The sequence below is a fragment of the Pongo abelii genome, chromosome 8, assembly GCF_028885655.2.
Source record: "Pongo abelii isolate AG06213 chromosome 8, NHGRI_mPonAbe1-v2.0_pri, whole genome shotgun sequence".
NCBI lineage: Eukaryota > Metazoa > Chordata > Mammalia > Primates > Hominidae > Pongo > Pongo abelii.
Window position 1 is genome coordinate 85,970,104 of NC_071993.2, and position 22,453 is coordinate 85,992,556.

General features: G+C 36.4%; 1 protein-coding gene across 2 annotated transcripts; it reads right to left on the minus strand.

The window, feature by feature from the left end:
* Window positions 1-1,199: 1,199 nt before the first annotated feature.
* Window positions 1,200-22,427, minus strand: CISD1 (CDGSH iron sulfur domain 1). Of its 2 annotated transcripts, XM_054522564.2 has the most exons (4): window positions 18,320-18,445; window positions 15,605-15,699; window positions 14,483-14,688; window positions 1,200-4,291 (listed from the first exon to the last, which is right to left on the minus strand). In XM_054522564.2, the coding sequence occupies exons 1-4, from the start codon at window positions 18,379-18,381 to the stop codon at window positions 4,202-4,204; spliced, it is 453 nt and encodes a 150-aa protein (XP_054378539.1). In that variant the 5' UTR covers window positions 18,382-18,445; the 3' UTR covers window positions 1,200-4,201. The 2 variants fall into 2 exon arrangements, with proteins under 2 accessions (XP_054378539.1, XP_002820967.1); XM_002820921.6 differs by lacking the exons at window positions 15,605-15,699; window positions 18,320-18,445 and adding an exon at window positions 22,180-22,427.
* Between the last annotated feature and the right edge of the window lie 26 nt (window positions 22,428-22,453).

The window sequence follows — 22,453 nt, forward strand, 5'->3', positions numbered from 1 at the left end:
GTTCAGAGACATATACCAAATGCATATACTAGATGGCATTGTTAAATTATGAAATGTAATTTATGGTTTCATATTTTCATTATCAGAGAATCAACACTAGGTGGCATCCAGGGTCAGGCTGAAAGCAGTAACTAGCAATGGAAAGCCAATCATACTAGCTTCTGTGCTCGATGCAGCTTCCCCGTGGATTCTAAGAGAAACAGTTTTAAAAGAGAAAGAGGTGAGGTTGCTTTAACTAATGATCAAAATGTTCTTTGCTGGGAGGGATGTGAAAGTGAAAAGATAGAGAAGGTTCATGTGAGGGCCACAGGGTAGACTGCATTGGAAAGATGAAGGCTGAGACATTTTAAAAGTTTAAAATCATGGTATTCAAGGAAAACACATAGCATTGTTGTCCAGAATAAGGAGAAGAAACCTGTTAAGAAAGTTTAGGATTAAAAAAAAAGATTACTGTGCAGATATGGATGACATAAGTGGAACTCTACTTTTCACAGCTGGGAGACTCTGAAATAAATTTAACAGACTTTGCTAAGTTTAATTGATGATAAAGCCGTAAGAGACATAATCTCTCGTCTGTATCTCATGTCTATCTTATATAATGAGTTAGATAAACCACTGCTTATGAAATTGTTGGCAGGCAGTATCACCAGCAGAAAAATTATTTACCTCCCAGTAATGAGCATTCAGGCGGGTGGACAATGCTCGAAATTTTTTTAAATGAAAAAGTTGGGAATCTACACAACACTGCATATTTACAAATGAAAACGATGTCACAATTAAAGAACAAAATATTAACATGAATTGACTTCTGGTTATCTGTAAGGGACAGGTTGGAAGAACTAGAAATACATTATCCACAGAGATACAGGTATTAAAGAGAACATCTATTTTACACAATATCTAGCTGACAACATTCTAAGCTCAGCATTTTTCTGTTCCATGCTTGGGGTTGAACTGTCTTTTTTGTTGTTCAGGGATATAAGAGCTAACACCACAGCAACACTTCTAACTTATAATCTTGTATTTCTTCACTGATTTACTGATTAAACAATTTTTCCCCTTTAGGGCGATTCCTGGCAATTTTGGTTAACACATTAACAATAGATCTCCCTGTTGTGTATTTCATTTAATCATTTAAAGTTATGGGTTGGGCACACATTAGGATGTATTGGCTTTACCCTTAGTTTGGATCCATGATGGTAAACTGAATGGAAGTGAGGACTTTTTTTTTTTTTTTACAGTAACTTTCCATGAAGTCTCAACACATTGTGCTAATGAAAAATTCCATATAACACAAGCTAAATCTCAAAATAAAACTGTTACTTTAATACCTTAATAAGTCTCAGAACTTTAGATAGGATGTTGGCTTAGTGGTTCACAGACTTTTAAATTCCATGGAGCAGTGAAAAAAAAAAGTAGGGATCAACATTGGGCTGCCACCTTACTATTTTGCCAAGCGACTACAATCAACATTTCATAAAAGACACTTGAATACCATAAGAGCTGAAATAATCATAATAAAAAAATCAAATTTGAGCTTTCTATCAGCATTATTTATATTTTTCCTTTGAGGAGAGCTGAATATTTACTCTTGGCCTAGAATCTGGGAACAATTGCCTAAAATGCCATTTAGTCCATTCACTTCACAATTTAAAAGGCTGAGAGGTGAGTGGCTTTGCCTGAGGTCAGCTAGTATTAAAATCAAGGAGAAAAAGCACAGCTTCTGACAACTAGAATTACACACCCTCACAGATACCCAAGCACAAAATACTGTATGTTGCTAATCAGAAGCTACAGTCAATGCCTATCTTAAAGCAAAACCAAATCAAAAACCTCCCTAACTAATGTAAAATCAAAAAATCTCACCTACTTTGTAGGAGAAATAGTAGGTATACATGGTTGTAGCTGTTTTTGTCAAGAAAGTAAATCATAAATTACCATAATTATATAACCTATGCCATAAATAGTGTGAGCTTCTAATTCTCCAAAATGTTTCTCTGTCTCAATTATATGGTCTATAGACGCCTAATAAATGTCTGTTGCATGAACAGATGAACAAAATTTTTCACATTAGGAACTTCTCAACCTACTATAAACTCTTCAGAAATAACTAGAATATAAATGACATAGAGAAAAAAAAGATGAAAGCCCCACTTGTCTTGCCTCAACGAAATGAAAAGCACTTAGAAGCATTAAGGTGCTTAGCTAGAACAGTAATTGCACACAATGATTTTTGTGTAAAAAAATCTCATATTAACCTAACCACACTCACTTTGGTTTTTAGGTCAAATAACCTGAAAAGGGTTTTAATCATAAATGAATGCTAGTTCAAAAGCATGTAAACATTTTAACATGACCTTGAAAATACATTTACCTAATTATTTTGGCCTTTCAAAATGCTCAAGATCTATATTTCACAGTAAGGTGGTCATTTATAATTTCGCCATACGTATACACACACTCATATAATCCTATAGTTTTGAGAACTGGTACCAGGTTCCCCCTGACATTACAAAAATGCACGACTAACAATATAATTTCAAATTCAAGATAAAGAATAGTCTGTTAAGTTAGAAGGATGTCCCTTTATCAGAAACATTGGGAGTTGATGCATTTATTTTTCTTTAAAACAGTTCATCTTTAAAAGCATGATTGCTCTGTTTTGCTGACATGCATACTTATCTTAAAAAGAAGGAGGCGGGCAAAGAAAAAATTTACCCTAAGAATCTAATAGAATCAGTTTGCAGGATTTTAGATTTTATGATGAATATGTGACTTAAAGACATGTCCAAGTTAGTTACATGGGCTTCTTAAAACCACTGTACAATTTTGTTACCAACTTTTATTTATAGTAATACAGAAAACTATATATTTAAAAATAGCCATGATCATATATTATATAGGAATGTTGCTGTCAGGTTTGATTCCTGTCAAGGTAAATGGATTTTAGCAAGTAGAAACTTGTGATTGACTACTACTGAGAATTTATGTATACTAAAATAAATGATAAAGATGTTTACCTGCTTTATCAATTTCAATTGTTTGCCCAATTTTCTATAAATTTTGCCATGATTTTCCTTCTAACCTATGAAATTCAAAAACCTAATCTCTCTTTAAAAATATTTATGAACTATTTGTCTTAATTCTTTCATTGCTAATTATTTTCAGTTTTTATATTTTCTTTTTTCTGAATCAACAATGAATGCAATGTTTCTGCTCGGAGTCTTTGAAGAATATTACATAAACAAACACTTGTCTTCAAATTTTTGCTTTTAAGAAAAAGATCATACAATTTAAAAGCCATGTGCTTGATTAGCTAGAGTGGGAAAAATCTTCCCACGCCTTTGATCTAATCTTGTGACTACTATTTCTGTCAGGATATGTGGCTTAGTGATCAAAAGACTTGACATTATGTGTTCCAATTCCTTCAAAGTCCTCAGTTCAAGTGCTTACCATTCCTTGGGCCAGAATTCTGGAACATTAGACTTTAAGACATTCTTCATGACTAATTTAAATGTAATATCACCTTTAACTACATTTTCACTATTGGCTCCTTTAATGGATCCATCTTCATTAAATATCTATGAAGATAAATACGAAGAAGTTACCACCCCTTTATTATTGACCTGACTTATGAAATTAAGCAGAATAACATTCATCAATCATTTTGATTGAAAACTGTGAAAAACAGAAGCCATATTTTCTCAGTGTCATTACCAATGTCAAGAAAATCAAGGCCACAACAGGTCTTTCCTAGATTGTATTAAGAAATTAATGTAGCTGAATCACATCCTATTTAGTTTCTAGGTCAATATGAAAAGACGATAATTTTTCTTTGAAACTTACAAGTACAATCTGCAAATACATAATTTTGAGAATAATTTAATATGTTGACTTCAAGATACAACTATATTCTATGTAAGGTACAACTCTATATGTCAGTATTTTAAAGAAACGGATCCTTACAAGACCAAAATAACCCACAGGCCATGAGGTTGGTTTTTCTTTTTTTTTTTTTTGTTTAAACAAATGTGCACCACGATGTTTCAACAAGACAAATGCCATGAATGTGAAAGCTGCAGTTTGCAATATACCACATTTAGAATCCAGCGAAGGTGAATCAGACAGAGGTGGTAGTCATTCTAATTAAACCATCAGGTAACTTCACGACAAGCTGATTTGCAGCATCAAAAGTGTCCATTTAAGTTTCTTTTTTCTTGATGATCAGAGGGCCCACATTGTCTCCAGTCTCTTCGTTATGTTTTGTGTGAGCCCCATCACAGAATGGGAACTAGGAAGAGAAAAAATGAATGTGAAACATCTAATCTCAAAATCAGTATTATGCTTGGCAGAGTGGAAGTTGATGCTTAACTCATATAACATAACATAAAGATTTTCTTGGCCATCTTATATAGGCTTTCTTAAACAGCATATGTAAACTACATTTGCTACTTAGTAAGACGAAGAAATTGACTTGTGCATAATACACACATCATTTATTGAATTTCAGTGTGATTTTGATGAGTGTTGAAGGCCTTTTTTATGTTTATATATTAGTTACATTCCTTTCTAGTGAACATGTCTATTGCCTATTTACTTCTAAGAGTTTAAGTTCATTTATTTAAAATCAATTTGCGGCCAGGCGCAATGGCTCATGCTTGTAATCGCAACACTTTGGGAGGCTGAGGTGGGTGGATCATTTGAGGTTGAGAGTTCAAGACCAGCCTGGCCAACATGGTGAAACCCTGTCTCTACTAAAAATACAAAAATTAGCCAGGCATGGTGGCGAGTGCCCGTAATCCCAGCTACTCAGGAGGCTGAGGCTTGAACCTGGGAGGTGGAAGTTGCGGTGAGCCGAGATTGCGCCACTGCACTCCAGCCTTGGTCTCAAAAAACATAAAAACAAAAAATAAAAAAAAAATCAACTTGCATATTATTCCTTTGTTATTTTTGCAGCAGTCTTTCCCAAATCTTTTCATTTTGCTTATTTTTTCATATTCTCAATTTCTCCACTTTCATACAAATATGCCAATATCTCCCTTTTTAACATCATTCATGGAGACAGCTTTCTTCTGGAGACGTGACAAATATAAATTTCCATTCATTTTCATGAATTCACATTTTAGATATAACTGATGTTTTGGTGTCCAGTGGGAGGGAAAGGGACAAAACTAAATTTCTAACACAGTGTTTTGCAGAGTGTGGTCCAAAGAAGCTGAATCCTGCAAGACACTCTGATTTGGTTTCATTCTGTGTTTAAAAACGTATCATATAGCCTATTTGAATCACAGCACACATTATTTTAATTTTGCTATAAAAAACACAATTTTATCCCAGAATTTCTCAAGGTGACTGGACTATGGACACTTTAAATTTTGATTTCTATTATCATAGTTTTCTGTAGAGCACACTTTGCAAATGCTGTTCTAAGATCCTGTTGCTTCAGCATTACTGGAGGCTATTGCTTCCTACATTATTACCTTGATTCGTAACTTTATCAAAATAAATTCCACATGTAAAAGCACCTATTTATAGGTTCTATCTTATGTTGATCGGCCTACTAAGCTGGGATATTTGTATTTTAAACATTTCAGTGTTTTGTAGGGCTAATTTTCCTTCATTATTCATCATTACCTCTTTTTTTTTTTTTGTGACGGAGTCTCCCTCTGCCACCCAGACTGGAATGCAGCGGCAGGATCTCGGCTCACTGCAAGCTCCGCCTCCTGGGTTCATGACATTCTCCTGCCTCAGCCTCCTGAGTAGCTGGGACTACAGGCACCCGCCACTGCACCCGACTAATTTTTTCTATTTTTAGTAGAGTCGGGGTTTCACCGTGTTAGCCAGGATGGTCTCGATCTCCTGACCTCGTGATCCGCCCGCCTTGGCCTCCCAAAGTGCTGGGATTACAGGCATAAGCCACCGCACCTGGCCTGTTAACTTTATTAAACTTTATCACTTTATTCCTCCAGATAAGCTTGAGAATGTTTTTTGCCAAGTTTTAATTTCTTTTGTAGTTTTCATCCTCAGATCTCATGTATATTCTGGTAAGATTATTTCTGTCATATTTTTAATCACTATTATAATTATTTTCATATCTGAACATTCTTGCTATATAAAATCATTTTTAACAAGTATATCCTCTACTGTAAAATGAAAAAATAAGAATTTAATAATATTTCACTTAACTCTTCAGGATTTTACACTTAGAAGGTATAATTATCAGTAATTTTTTTGTTTCTCTATATTTGTATCTTTTATTTCTATTTCATGTCAAATGTCGAGAGCTAGCATCTTTGCATTAATCTTGGTGTTTTGAATGTATCTACACTCTAGAATCTAGAGTTTCACTGTTTAGTCTAAGGCACACTGTTGCTTTGAAGAAGCCTATTTAGAAGAGTAAAGTAAGAGGAGTCTTAGCCTTATGAGGAACAAGTACCTCATTACGCGCAGTGAAGGGAGCATAACAGATCAGTGAAACTTGACAATGATGGTATTTAATCTTAAACTTTGATATCCAAAAGTATACTTGATGTTAAAGTAATCAAATTTTAATCTATCTGTAAATAATTGCAAGAGGCACTAAATTAGCTAAAAATCACAGAAAAACTCAAGGTATTGGCATATCTTTTATTTCCAGATATAAATTCTATCCTGTCATAGAGGGCAGTATAAATGTAATATATGTAAAGTTTATATTATTTCTTTTTTTGAGGTCAATAAGATGTGGTACACAGTATATTCATATCAGAAACAAGCCTTGATGCAAAAACATAAAGTCAAACTTTCAGTTTTTTCTTGGCAGGGATGAGGAAAGAGGCTATAAAAATTAAACTAAAATGTATCCCACAGCAAAGTACAGCATTTCAAAGTGACATATGTTTAATAAACAAACACAGATGATTTTACAGTGAGTATAAAAGTTTACATTGTAGAGACTCTATTTTTATAAATAGCACACACAAAACACTTCACTGTAAATTAAATCCATGCAGGCTACATTTCTGAAAAATGAAATATTTCTAAATAACTTACTGAAATGGCATGTTTAACTTTTTTTTTTAATCTTATGTTGAAAATATTAGAAACTAACATTTTCTCAAATTATTTTCCTCCATATACAGAATAGGAGAGAAATCTATAGAAAATATACAAAGAAAATCTTACAAAATATTAAGAAAGTCATATATCAAAAGTGAGAATACATTTTTTCTCATCACCCAATTCTGCCTAAAAACTGAAATTAGCCTGTTTCTTTATATTCTTAAAAGCAAACAAATAAACAAATAAACATTTCTTTAAAAAGCAATGAGTAGTTTATCCTGGTTATTTGTTAATAAACTTTCATGCGATTAAAGTGTATAAAGCTTTTATGCCTTTATAATGCAAACTAGCTGTTAAAAATAATTTTGTTCAGAGACATATTTTTTAATGGTACTTTTTATATCACTTAACCCTAGGAATTACTGCCTTATGTGTCTTGCTTTATTTCTGACCTATGCAGGAGAAAGATAATATGTGGTGGATATACAGTTTTGTTTTTTTTAAGAGATTAAATTAGATTGCACAGTGGTGCAATCGCAGCTCACTGAAGCCTCAATCTCCCAGGCTCAAGGGATCCTTCCATCTCAGCCTCCTGAGTAGCTAGGACTATAGGTGCATGCCATCACACTCAACTAATTTCTACATTCTTTTGTGGAGACAAGGTTTCACTACATTGGCCGTTACATTCCCAAAGTGTTGGAATTACAGGCCTAAGCCACTGTGTCTGGCATTATGTACTTTCAAATACAATGTAGGAAGTACAGTAATTTTTACATTAAATAATGTACAAAAATATGAGAATTTTATTAACTTTTTCATTAAAAATTTTGAAATTTGTTAAATTGTTTTAAATTATGAAAAAACACACAAAGAATATTAAATTCAGTTCATGTAGAATTGATAATTTATTCTAAGATGTCAGTGTTTGTTTATTAACAAATCCTGGAAAAAGTCTGTAAATCAAATTTCCTTTATGTCCAGAAAACATCCTTTTATGTTTGTTAACCCAATTTGAACACTACAAATCCCAAATATCTTTAAAAGTGGGGAAGAAAGGGTTAGAAGCTGGAATAAAGCTTTAGTAGAAAAAACATTGGAGATCCTTGCTCTCCACCTGGAAAGCTAGCAATGCTATATGGATCCTCATAAAAACACAAGATTTCTTTTTAATGGCCCCACATCTCAAGTTATGCCTCTGTTTTAATAAATGCTCCTCTTTGGCTTATCTCTTCCACCTGAAACAATTTTCTTTTAAAGACTATCTTCCTTCTCCGAACTTCGTACTTTGTATTAGAGTTTTGATTTTCTGTCCCAAGGAAGTTGCCTGGCACCATTTTGGCTCATTACCATAAACTGTCCAGAAAATATGCTTGTTTTGGTTGAGAACGAAAACGAAGTAATGAGATTTTTGAGACTAACCTAGAGATTACGATATTTTATACCATTTTTATGTACATATTTCAATAAACCTAAGACAGTAGCTATAATATGAAAATGTACAAAGATAAATTAAGATTTTTATAAGACTGTCTTTATGTGGATTGGCCAAGGAATGTCACCAACATTCAGAATATCGTTTTTATGAAGAAAGACTCAGTAAAATCCACTTCTAAGCCATTAACAGGATGGAGGATTTCTCTTTTTCCCCCAACACCCACCCCCACAAAAAAAACCCAGGATCAAGTCTACTATCAACGACAAAACAAAAGTATCACAACTCAAATCTTATACACTGTAAATGAAAGAAAATGAGTCTAAATATGTCCAGTTGCATTTCATTTCAATTTCAGTTGAGCTCCTGATGTTAACTGGTAAGACTTTCCTCTCTTTCTTCTTAGTCTGTATTCTTTTGCTGTCCTTGTTTGAACTGCCTCCTAGGTGGCCATCATACAACTCAGCAAATGATGTAACCAACCTGAAGTTGCAGGGAGAGGAACCTAGCAATACTACATCCCATACCCTTCCCTCTTACATCAGAGTCCTTTCATCTTCTTGTTTCGAAAGCAAGACTATCTCTTCCTTTTTAGGGCTGAGTTTCACATCTGTGCTCTTACTCTCATTTCCTTCCACCCTTTGTCAAGATACCACTGACTCAAATAGTATCTTTCCCTGTAGTCACTTTAATCATTTCCTCTATATTGGCTCCTTTCATTCTCACTTCAAATATGGATAGCCCTTTTGTGAAATACAGTTGGCCCTATCTGTATCTGTGGGTTCCACATCCATGGATGCAACCAACTGCTGATAGAAAATACTCGCTGAAATAATTGTATGGGTACTGAGCATGTACACTTTTTTCCTTGTCATTATTCTCTAAACAATACAGTATAACAACTATTTACATAGCATTCACACTGTATTAGGTATTATTTGTAATCGAGATATGATGTAATAATTTAAAGTATACAGGATTATGTGCATAGCTTATAGGCAAATACTGTCATTTTAAATCAGGGGCTTGAGCATTCTCAGATTTTGGTATCCATGGGAGGTCCTGGAACCAATCCATGGACACTGAGGGAAGCCTGTACTATAAAATAAACCAATTTCTGGGCCGGACACAGTGGCTGACACCTGCAATCCCAGCACTCTGGGAGGCCAAGGCGGGTGGATCACTTGAGGTCAGGAGTTCAAGACCAGCCTGGCCAACATAGTTAAACCCTGTCTCTACTAAGAATACAAAAATTAGCTGGGCATGGTTGTGCATGCCTGTAATCACGGCTACTCAGGAGGTTGAAACACGAGAATTGCTTGAACCCAGAAGGTGGAGGTTGCAGCGAGCTGAGATCACGCCACTGTACTCCAGCCTGGGTGACAGAGTGAGACTCTGTCTCAAGAAAAAGAAAAAAAAAAAGCCAAGCCAATTTCTGAAACATCAGATGACATACCAATGCTGGCAAGAGAAGCACTGGACAAAAGGGAGGGATATGTTTTTAAAAAATGTAATTTCTGCACATTACTAAGAAATCTGATTCATTAGGGTTGGGAAACCTGCTCAAAATGTTACAGACACACAACAGGTTACTAGTGACTGCACCTTAAGAATGAATTAGAATTGAAATTTGTATCGCATATAACATTTTTTCCATTGGTAAAATGATGTTTAAATTTTGTTATAAATAAAACTGGTTTGTATGAGGGAAAAATTACTACTATAAACTCAATGTAGCCACTTAATCAAAGGTATTAATTAGTCTTTGTGAACTGGCATTTAAGTGTGTGACTTGGCACCTGTGTGATAACCTTAGAACCACAGGAATGTGGGGAGTTTCCAAAAGTGTCTGAAGAATAACATCATTTGCTAACTTGGGTAATATTCAAAGCAAACTGTTAATTGATTAATGCAGGAATAAGTGCCCAAGATGCAATGAAAATTCAGAACTGACAAATTCAAGACACAAAGAGGATCACTAAATGGCATAAAAGATAAGCCAGAGGGGGAAAAAAAAAGGCATGAAAAAACTGGAAATAAAATGACTGGTCTCATTCTCTCTTAGTCCTCTCTCAGTCCACCTACAGGAAATGGCAGTCCCTGGCCTAACCATCTGGAAACTCTAAATTGTAAAATGAAAGAATAATCCTGGAATGTTTTGAATTATAAAGTCTAATAAACATTTACACCACTAGTTTGTGTCCATTGGTGATTCTTCCTGAAATATTTGACATCTTAGTTCATGAAAGCCCATATTTAGTTTATTGGATTCTTTGCCCTCTGGGAAAACCCAATCAAAGCAAACACCCTTTACTTGATCTCAAAGCCAAGCTGCAGTGTTCACTCAAGCAATTATCTTACTTTTCTTTCCATTCACTGTTGCATCTACGGAAAATATGACATAGACGTCTGTCATTTCTTTATTAGTTAATTCGCACTTTAACTCATTTGGACATAGCTTCTATTCTAATTACTCCGTTGAAATGACACCAAAATGGCAATTGCTTAATCTAATAGTCTTGTCTATTCATGTAGTTGTCTTTGCACAGGCCAATGTTCAGTACCAAATCTTTGAAATTTTTCCCTCTTCTACTTTGAAGCTATGATATTTTTAGTTTTATTCTAACCTCTCTGGCCCATTCCATCTCCTTAAATGGCTCTTGTCCCCTTTCCAAAATGCAGAAAATTCCCCAAGATTTCATATTTAGCCCTTGATTTTTATCCATATCAAAGATCAGTTGCATTCCTACACTTGACTCATCAGTTTTGCTGATCTCTATCTCCAACCCCGATGTCTCACATTTCACGTTGTCTGCTGTGCATTTCCATTCAACTATCACCTCAAATTCGCTCTCTGAAACAGAACTCCTTATCGCTGTCCTGGAAAATTAGCCTTTCACCTTGAATCTCTTATTTCTGTTAATGGCATAACCCTCTTCTAATCCTACATGCTTAGATCCTTCAACGAGCTTTAGTTTTTCTCCCCTAGTCTTTCACACAGAAGTCAGTGCGTTTGGCTGATCCTTTCCCTGAAATGTTTTATGTCTCTGCTCATTTGTCTCCATTTCCACAGCTAGCACCCCGGTAAAAGTATCATAACTCTATGTTTGAAACCCCTGTCAAGGAGCTCCCCATGTCTGGAGTCACAAACTCCTCACACTGGTCCTCAAGACTCTCCTCAATTTAGATTTATTCCTTGGGGAAGGGCAGTACAAGAACCAGATTAGATTCTTTATCCATTTCACCTTTGTTCACAAGTCCTTTCTTGCAGATTTTGAGAGTCTCCAATATATGCAGTTTATTCAAATGCTACCAATTTTTCTCGGAGCAATTTAACTCCCAAGTATATGACTATGCTTTGCCAGAAGATGTGGTGTTTTTTTAATTAAGAAAAAACAAAAACAAACAAAAAACAGAGACTAGGTCTCACCATGTTGTCCAGGCTGGTACTGAACTCCTGGCCTCAAGTGATCCTCCTGCCTTGGCTTCTCAAAGTATTAGCATTACAGGTGTGAGCCACTGCACCCAGCCTCATGGTGTAATGTCTTCCTTTTAGCTTCCATTTATTTAGACCACTTACACTACATGTACTATATACATCTGTGACATCTGTTTTTTAAATCTTTAATGTTTCTCACGCGTGCATATAGATAGTAGATGAACTACTGAAGATCACTAAGGAACTATAAAACTCCAACTTAGAAATTCCACAATTTCTAGATTTATTACTTTATTATTTTCTAGTAACCCCACTAGTACTTATCAACAATTTCAAATTCCAAATGGATAGTACTCTTCATAATTTGTTGTAATGAGCTTATTAATTTTTGGTTTATATTCAATATATTCATCAAGGAGTTTTTGAACAAAATGGCATAACCTAAGTACTTTATCACTGGATTTATTGGGAGAAAGGAGTGAAATATGCTTTCTAGTATGGGTTGAGTAATCCTTATCTGAAATACTTGGTCATAAAAAATGAAAAGAAAATGCTTGGGACAAGAAAAGTTTTGGATTTCAGATTTTTTCAACTTTTGAAATGTTTGCATATACATAATGAGGTTATCTTGGGGATGGGATCCAAGCCTAAACACGAAATTTACTTATGTTTTATATATACCTTATACACGTAGCCTGAAGGTAATTTTATACAATATTTTACATAGTTTTGTGAATGAAACAAAGTTTGTATACAATGAACCATCAGAAAGCAAGTGGCACCATCTCAGTCACACATGTGGACAATCTGTGGTTATCCTGCATCACTATCATTCCCGACTATGAATTTATATGCTACTGATAAGCAATCATTTTCTTGCATGTATTCACATGTCAGTACTTAACAGTAAAAAACATAACAAACCATTAATTCAGTAAAAAAAAAAAAAGTGCTCTGGGAAATTTAACAGCAAAATAGCACCACCAGAATACCTACATCAGCAGCTGGGTGGGGGGCCTTTTTTTCCCTTTGGGTCACTGACTTAACTGTGTCCTGTGCGTCTGTGTTTTGACTTCAACCAGTGAACTGTCACATGAGGTCAGGTGTGGAATTTTCCACTCGTGGTGTCATGTCAGTGTTCAAAATATTTCAAATTTTTGAGCATTTTAGATTTCAAATTTTTGGATTAGAGATGCTCAACCTGTACCTAGTATGTGGCTTCTTCCATATTTGTGACAAGTTATTTGCGAAAATGACCCTCTACTACGGGAAGAGATCCCCAACATAACGTGCTTTCAAAAACAGATACATTATTTTTATTGATTTTTTTGGGGGCCCTTTAAGATTATTTTTTTCATTGTATTTTATTTTATTTTTTGAGACAGGGTCTCATTCTGTCGCTGGAACGCAGTGTGATACCATCACAGCTAACTGCAGCCTCAACCTCCTGGGCTCAAGTGATCTTCCTGCTTCAGCTTCCTGAATAGCTGGGACTACAGGTGCATGCCACCATGGCTGGCTATTTTTTTTTCAACAGATGGTCTCACTATGTTGCCTAGGCTGCCCTTGAACTAACGGGCTCAAGTGATCTGCCTCAACCACCTAAAGTGCTGGGATTACAGGTGTGAGACACCACGCCCTGCTGAAATCCATTTTATTTGAATGCTAAGAGTGGTAGTACAGTGTTTATACCATATTTCTCACAACACACCAGAAATCCTGAAGTCATTCAGTGTACAAATCCTTTTGAGATGCTCGAGACAGCATTTTATCAACTGTGGATCACTAGCTGCCATCATGTCTAAAACCTGTAGGTTTCACAGATGACACCTCCAAAAAGGACTTGATAAAACACAATTCTCATATAAGATTGTAGGATCCTATATTGTTAGATATTTAACTAGAGGAGTTGCAGCTGAAAGAAGGTATAGGACATTTATCAGATAAGTTTTTACGGGTGATTTTAAAGAAGTTTCTTTTCAAATTTCTAACTTTGTCTTAGTATCTGGTGCTTGAAAGCTCAAAAAAAAATTTCACTTCTTTTGCTTCTCCTTGTGATTAGGCTGTACACTTCACTTTCTGGGACAGTGGAAGCTAAGAAATCCTAAGAGCAAATTAAAGGGATTTGCCTCTTTTCTTTGGCCGAGAATATAGTTAAATCTGCCTGAACTCGATGAGGGTACAACGTAATTCTACTGCATACTGGTTAGATATTTTAGAAAATATAATCCTTTAAGAGCATATGGAAGACAAAGAAGAATAGGATTCATTAAAAAAAAAAAAAAGAAAGAAAAAGTGATATTATAACGGGTCACACGTGGTGGCTCATACCTGTAATCCCAGCTACTCGGTGGCTGAGGCACAAGAATCACTTGAACCGGGAGGTGGAGGTTGCAGTGAGCTGAGATCACACCACTGCACTCCAGCCTGGATGACAGAGCAAGACTCTGTCTCAACAACAACAAAAAAGGGATATCATAACAATATCTGGTGATACGAGTCTGACAGAATAATTTAAAAAGAAATATAACATTAAAAATGGTACTGTATGAAGGAATTGCTTTCCTCACCTTTTTGGACCTCCAACAACGGCAGTACACAGCTTTATCTCCCAAATCCTCCATGTCAAAAGCATGTACTATCTTGGGGTTGTCTTTCTGGATGTGAAGGTTTATCATAGCTTTATTTCGATGATCTTTAACATAAAATCTTTTGTAAGCTAGATAACCAATTGCAGCTGTCCCAGCAGCAATGGTAACTGCTGCGATCCATTCAACTAGAGCAGGGAAGGAAAACAAATAATTATCAAAATCAAAATATACACCAATAATATCACATGCATGTCAGAAAATCCAGTTTTTGAGTATTAAGCATCCTAATAGTCCAAGGTTTTTAATGGTAACAAAATGACCAGGAAACACTGGTATAATAGTCCTTTGTTATGTCTTTCCCTGGCCCTTATTGAAGCAATTGTGTATTTTCTACTGAGTGATGACAGCTACATTAAGAAGAAGAAACTTAAAATTATTATTTTAGAGCTGGAGTAAAAAAAAACCAAAGCTCAATAATCATTTAAAAAGTGTTTATAAGTAGATTTGAAATAACATGTGAACTTGCAGGTAACTATTGCTTAAAAAAAAAAAAAAAAAAAGCCCTGAAACATAAAAATTCAGATTACAAGTAACATTTTGTTATGTTAACAAAATGACTCCTTTGAGTTTATTTAAATAGTAAGATCCCTTAGTGATTTTTAAATTATTTAATTTACCAAAACTCAATTGTAACTATCGCAGAAAGCTGTAAGAGAAATGATACCCAAAGAAACAGATAAACAAAACAAAACCACCCTTAATGTTAAACATTCAAAGGAATATATGTAGCAGGATTCCAGGTTTCAAAGTCATTCTTCATTCAAAAGTCCTTTTTTTAAAATTTCAAAGTGTTTTCTCATTAAAATAAAAATCAGAATGTACTAACTTCATATTTTGTAGAAAACATGATTAATATAAGTATAGTTATATTCTCATTTCATAAATTATAAATTTATTTTAATTTCCTATAAAATTTATTTTAAATTTAATGGCATTATTCTGCTTTCTAATAATAAAAAAACTGTTTGACTAACAAGCCATCTAGTTATTCTTTTCAAGCAGCTTTTCAAGTCTTTAGAAACCCAAGGACTTAACAACTACCCCAGCTCCAGGCAATGTTGGAGAGAAGAAAGTTCTGCATAATCTGGTTAGCCTCAGCCTCAGAGGAGAGTTGTCTATTCCCAGCATGGAGTGGGCTGCAGGAAGAAGTTGAACAGGGGTCAGGATAAACACACTGGACTCCTTCCCAGCACTTCCTGAGTCAGATCTTCAGTGTTTGAAATAAGTTCCCAGACTATCAAATAAAACCCTACACAGACAAGTACAAAAAAACACATTCCAAGGCCAAATAAAAACACATAATGAATAATTAGTTGTATAGTTTACTTGCACTATTGAGTCAGATTTCTTATTTCACCATACCTAATAGTACTTACATAAAACTGGAGCTTAATCTTCTAAAACTGTAATATAAAGGATCATTCTCAGTCTCTTGTATCTTGGTCTTCTTTTCTAGTTTATTTAATAATTTAGACTTTATCTAACTTATTCCTGCATTTTGCTCATCTTGTAAGAGAGCATAATTTCTGCCTCTTCCGGTTTATCCTCACTTTCTAATTAACGTGTTCCTTGGATTTTATTTCAACCACGGTAGTATTTTTCTTAACAAATTAATTTATACTGTTTTCCTTCCCATAGCATTATCATTCTTTCTTGCTGTAATTCCCTAACAAACATTAACATTTCGTCTTTCCCAGGTCCTGCATGACTGAGAAGACAAGTTAATATATCACCTGACAGCTTCAAACCTTTGGCCTCATCAGAAGACGTTTTTTAAGTAAGTACACATTATGTGTACATTTATCTCCAATTTTAGTGCTGTTTCATGGTATTACCCTGTGGTTATTCCAAGCAGGTCTACAATTTTGCTATGACTTCTGGCTAGATTCATGATCTTCCTTTCTAATGTTATTTACCATGGAACTTTCTTGAGAAAACATTTCCTATGCCAGGAGCTGTAGCAATCCACTTCTTAGCTAATGGAAAGCCACTCTGAATAGCTAATGTACCTACCACAAAATGGGCGAAAACGCTGCTTTGCATAGTATATGCACCATAACATTTGCTGAACATCATCTTTGGTACAAACTTAAAGGGGGGCAATATCTCAAAAGACTAAAATAACGCAACTTCCTTAATGCGGTCGATTTTAGTTACACTTTACTTTTCAGATGAATTATAAAGTACTTCATAACATATTTGTTTGATGGCACCTGCATATTGCAAAAAGTCCTGAGATCCAAAGAACTACAACTGGTTAGTATTGGTTAATTTGTTTCATGACCTAAAAAGAGAATACTATAGGAATTTCTACATGAAACTCATCATGAAAGGCGAAAATAATCTCTCCTAGTCATTAAATCCCATTCTTCTTGCATTCTTTTTTCTCATATAATTTGCCAACTGCACCACGGGTCACTTTTTTTTTTAAGCTTTACCTCCCTTGGATTTTGTGATGGTGGGAGAGAGGACAGAATAACAGACATGGAAAAGGGGTAACACCAAAGGCATCATTGAAAGAAATGGAAACTGACTCCAGATACCCAAGACTAGCTGCCCTATGAGGAATCAAAACACACACTTTGTGCTCTACCCCCTAACCCCTAGCAAGGGCCACTTATGACCCTAAGCCAATGTCACAGTACCATGTGTTAGAGGAAAATAGCTTTGTATTTGCTCTAAGGTCTTGAGAAAACAATTTCCATTTCTTTTTTTTTTTCCCTTCCCAAATTCTAATTCTCTAATCTCATTAGGGACAAATGCAATAGTTCCCAGAAGTAAAAAAAAAAAAAAAAAAAAAGTTGCTATTTTATCACTTCATGAATGTAGCCTGAATCATCAGTCTTTTCTGGCAAAAAGCTGTGGATGCCACTGGCAACTCTAAAGGAAAAGGAAACTATACAGAGATAGACAAAAATGATGACAGGTCCAAAAATCAACAATTAGGATAAAGAATGAACTGAAGACCTGAGAAACTGAACAAATAAAAGTAGCAACATCCAATAATCCTTGATAAACGGGTATATGCCTATTAAGAATTGTCACAATCTCAGAAGCAACAAGGAACTTTACTGAGACCCAATTCTTTTTTTTTTTTTTTTTTGAGATGGAGTCTTGCTCTGTCGCCCAGGCTGGAGTGCAATGGCATGATCTCAGCTCACTGCAACCTCCACCTCCTGGGTTCAAGCAATTCTCCTGCCTCAGCCTCCCAAGTAGCTGGGATTACAGGCGCCCGCCACCACACCTGGCTAATTTTTGTATTTTTAGTAGAGATTGGGTTTCACCATGTTGGCCAGGCTGGTCTTGAACTCCTGACCTCAGGTGATCCGCCTGCCTTGGCCTCCCAAAGTGCTGGGATTACAGGCATGAGCCACCATGACCAGCCCTCGCTTTTCTTTTCTATAGACATTTCTCAAGGACAGTTAATTCCTGTAGTTAGGTCAACCCCACCCTACCAGACCTTGTGTAATCACGCTTTATATCTACACAAATACCACTTTAAAGATCACAAATGTAGAGAAAGGTAACATTTCCAATAATTTCTAAATAATCCTCCCATTTGCTTATTCTTCCATTGGAGTACTATTGTATAATCTTTGATTTTCTCTTTAAAATTATTCAGAGAGAGAGAGAAAACATGGACTTGTTCCCAAACTCAACAGCCTTGTATATAACCCAATCTTCGGCTTTTTTTTTTTTCTTTTACCATGAGCATTATTTTGCTTTAACTTAGAAATCTCTCTCGGCTTCTTTTACCTTAGCCCCTTTTCTGCTCTAAACTGCCCTCTCCAGCCCACCATCAACTGCCATAGAATCATAATGTTTCTCCACTTCTATCAGGAGAGGGGGAGGGGAGCTGTGCTTAAACCCTTCCCTCCCTTAGATCTCCCATAGGCTGGCAGGCCGTGCCTGGTAATTTTTTTTTTCTCAAGGCCTGGCATATAAGTGATATTCAATAATGTTGGTTGAGTCAAAAGAAATAATGGATGACTAATTTAAATTTGCAATTCCTATGTGCAATTTTTCTATCTTTACACTGCATTGCTCTTATACTAAATGACTTATCTTTACCTTCTTCTTAACCTGCTGTATCAGGGTGTGGAATTTACTCCCTGATACATATATTAAAAACAAACAAAAAACTTCAGGCATATATAAGAAGCTATGTTTAAAAAAAACTTTATTATGGACCATTTCAGACACACACAGGGAATACTATAATGAACCCCATTTACCCTCAATTAGCTCTAACAACCATCAATTTGGCCAATCTATAGCTCCAAACTCCCCAATTATTTTTCTTCCTTTTTTTTGAGATGGAGTCTCGCACTGTTGCCCAGGCTGGAGTGCAGTGGTGCAATCTCAGCTCACTGCAACCTCTGCCTCCTGGGTTCAAGCAATTCTCGTGCCTCAGCCTCCCGAGTAGCTGGGACTACAGGTGCGTGCCACCATGTCTGGCTAATTTTTTGTATTTTTAGTAGAGACGGGGGTTTCACCACGTTGTCCAGGCTGGTCTCGAACTCCTGACCTCATCATCTGCCCACCTCGGCCTCCCAAAGTGCTGAGATTATAGGCGTGAGCCACCGCGCCCAGCCCTCTTATTTTTCATTTATTGTTTATAACTTATAGGAGCTATCCCCTTTATTTTCAGTATGATCCATACATTCCTTTTCAGATAAAAACAAACCCTTAAATAGTGACTTTAAATGACTTGGTGAATTTAGTGAACCAAAACAATATTTTCCTATGTTGTGGTTAAATTAATTAGAAAATTAGTTTCAATAAAATACACAAGAATATAAAAGAGAATAAGAATTTATGAAATGTAATTTTGGTTACAAGCATTGTAATGATCAGGGTTTGGGATAGATAATGAAGTACAAGATGAACAGACAAATCCCTATTTTGCAACTTGAGGGTAAAGTAAAAAAAAAAAAGTGATTTCAGGGGAAGGCAGGTTAAGGAAGGCCTTTTAAAATTATCTGGTATAGTTGGCTTTTTTTTTTTTAAAGATGAGGGTGAATTATGAGTGACTTTAGGCTGAAGAAAATCTTTATGAGGTGCTAAATATTTGCGAACAACAGGTATCACTGGGGCAAAGATTTAAGCAAAAGAAAACGGCATCTGGAGGACATGGAGAGAGAACAGCCTAAGAGTTAACATCTTCCTTGCAAATAGAAGGGAAAGGGTTAAGGGTGAGAGTGATCAAGGAGTGCTACAACAAGGAGCAGGATGATGTTCAGAAAGGTCATCTATTTGGATATGAGGAGGAATCATAAGAGACTGGATGAGTAGGCAGTGAAGGCCACTTAGTACTAGAAAATATAATAAACTAATGGTCTTATCGACCATACTGGTATCAAGAGCTATCTCAATGATCAGGATCTTAAGAGTATCTCAGTTCCAATCATTCATTCTCATTGCCTCTGCCTGATTCCAGTCCTGACCTGGTTCCCATTAAATTTTTTTTATAAACTACCTTTTATTTTTCTTCTGATGATGAACAAGAGTTATGCATACATGTACACACTTTAACATATATTTATATAGTGCTTACCACTGTCACATATCATTCTAAACCCTTTATAATTACAAATTCATTTAATTGAGAAGAGACATGATATCTTTCCCCCAATTAAAAGATCTAAATTGATTTTCAATCTGTAGGAATAAATTCGGTTTAAAGTTTGAGAGGAGAACCAAACGTGTGTGATCTAAACACTAAAAGTTAAATCCCCTCGACATTCTCTTTCCCTATCTTGCCTACCTACTACTATATTGAGGAGGAAAGTGTTGGTAGAAGAGATTTACAAAGGCTTTGGGCCTCTCCCTAGAGTCCTCATGACAACTTGCATGCTTTTTGGTGAAATAAAAAAGTAGTCATGGCAGGGTGTGGTGTTTCACATATGTAATCCCAGCACTTTGGGAAGCCAGGGGACCAAGGAGAAAGGATGGCTTGGGCCCAGAAGTTCAAGGCTGCAGTGAGCTATGATCACAACACTGCACTCCAGCTTGGGCCACTGTGTGAGACTCTGTCTCAAAAAGTAGATAATCACTCCTCATAACAAAGTTGAATACTTCCAGTTGAAGCCAATAACCTGCTTCAGTGATTTCCTATTCCTTAGGCAATGGAAAATGATTGGGAAAGTTGCCTTTGAATTCCCCTATGGTTAGACTTGAAAAACAAAACAAAACAAAACAACTTGTCTTCTCTAAAAAAGAAATCCTGCAGACTAGCCTGCTGATAGTGGTAAGTCCTAGGGGGTTCACCTGTTTCACATTTCATTAATATGCAACCTAAATAGAGTTTAGTGTTCATGTACACAAAATGATCCCGTATTTTAAACACATACTGTGGAATCTTTTGGTCCACCTCAAACATGTGCAGTCTTCCTCTAAAATTAAAAATATCAGTGGTACAAGTCACATGAACATCTCATTTCACAAGTCTTAATCCCAAGAGAATATAGTTTTTTAAAAAACAAAAACAAAAATCACACCCTATTTTAAATGCACCAAGCTGCCTCTATTAAAAGAAGTCTCAAGATGAGTATCCTTTAATATAATTTTTGCAAATAATAATCTCTATATCATTAGTAACTTCGAAATGTCATGGAATATCACCCTTAGCCAGGTAAATTTTGACAACAGAAGTGGAACTCTCCAATTTCTGGAAACTACCTATTAAAAAATTAGGGCTCAAGTCAGTAGGGACTTTCTATTACCTGGCACTACAGACGTTCAATATTTACTGAACGTATTTTTAATTAACCTCTAGACAATCTCTTTGCCTTTACTCAAAACCTTGCGAAGTGGCGTTTTATAGAGGGGCATAGATCACATATATCGTGTGTCTGGTACACAGTATTATATTAACAATTATAACATCACCAAGAATGGTTATCAAGTGAAACTCCACACTAAATGACTGCTTATAAAGTCTCTTAATTTTATTATAACGAGACTTTCTGCGAAATACTGTTTCCAAACCCTAGGTACTAGCACAGGGGAAAGAAGACTCAAAGCTGAAGGTTCAACGAAAGCGGTTTTCAATCCTTTATCCTGGACTACTGCCACCGAGTGTCAGATGCCAGAGCAATAATAAAAAACCGGGAAAACTGAAAACCTCGGACTGCGTTTCATCCCTTGAAAAAAAAATCTGGAAAACTAAGATGTGATTAGTCACGCAATGCTTCAGGATTGCAGGAAATCGACGTTGTGGCCCGACGCTGACTGAAACAGGAGAAGGGCAAACAGGTTTGCTGTTTTCTCCCACCTTTCCTTCTTTTCCAGGCTATGTGACTTAAGAACATGAAAGCGTCTTAGGGGAGAACAAGAAAAGCTAGCGGCGCGGTCATTAGGTGTTAGGGTTTGGCTAGCTGGGGTAAACGTGGACTCTGGTCCGGCATGGCCCCAAACCATCAATCCATCCCTGACCTCGCCCCCTTTCGCTGTCCGGCCCGGAGCCCGCAGCCGGGCCGAGTGCTTGCCCTTCTGCATCTCAAGGTTATAGGACCGGCGGGCGCGTAGGGCAGTAGTAAAACAATCCAGTCGAACTGCGGGCGCGGCAACCGCTGAGCCTCACCAGCCTCACCCGCTCCCAGGCCCCACTTCACCTCGTACGCTGGAACTGGAAGTCAGACTCATGGCGCCGTCGCTTGCAAGACGTGTGCACTAGGATACCGAGCACAAACGGGTTTGCGCGGCCGGCGAGAGTAAAGGTGCCAGCGGCGTACTAAAGCACCGACTCCGCGCTGCTACCGCGCAGGCGCCGCGGCGGGTCGTAAGCACGTGTGTGAGCTCGACCCTGGTAGGTGCTGAGCATGCGTGGAGCTGTCCTGGGCGGTAAGGAAGTCTGGACTCCGGATTTTGACAGCTACGGGAGCGGGG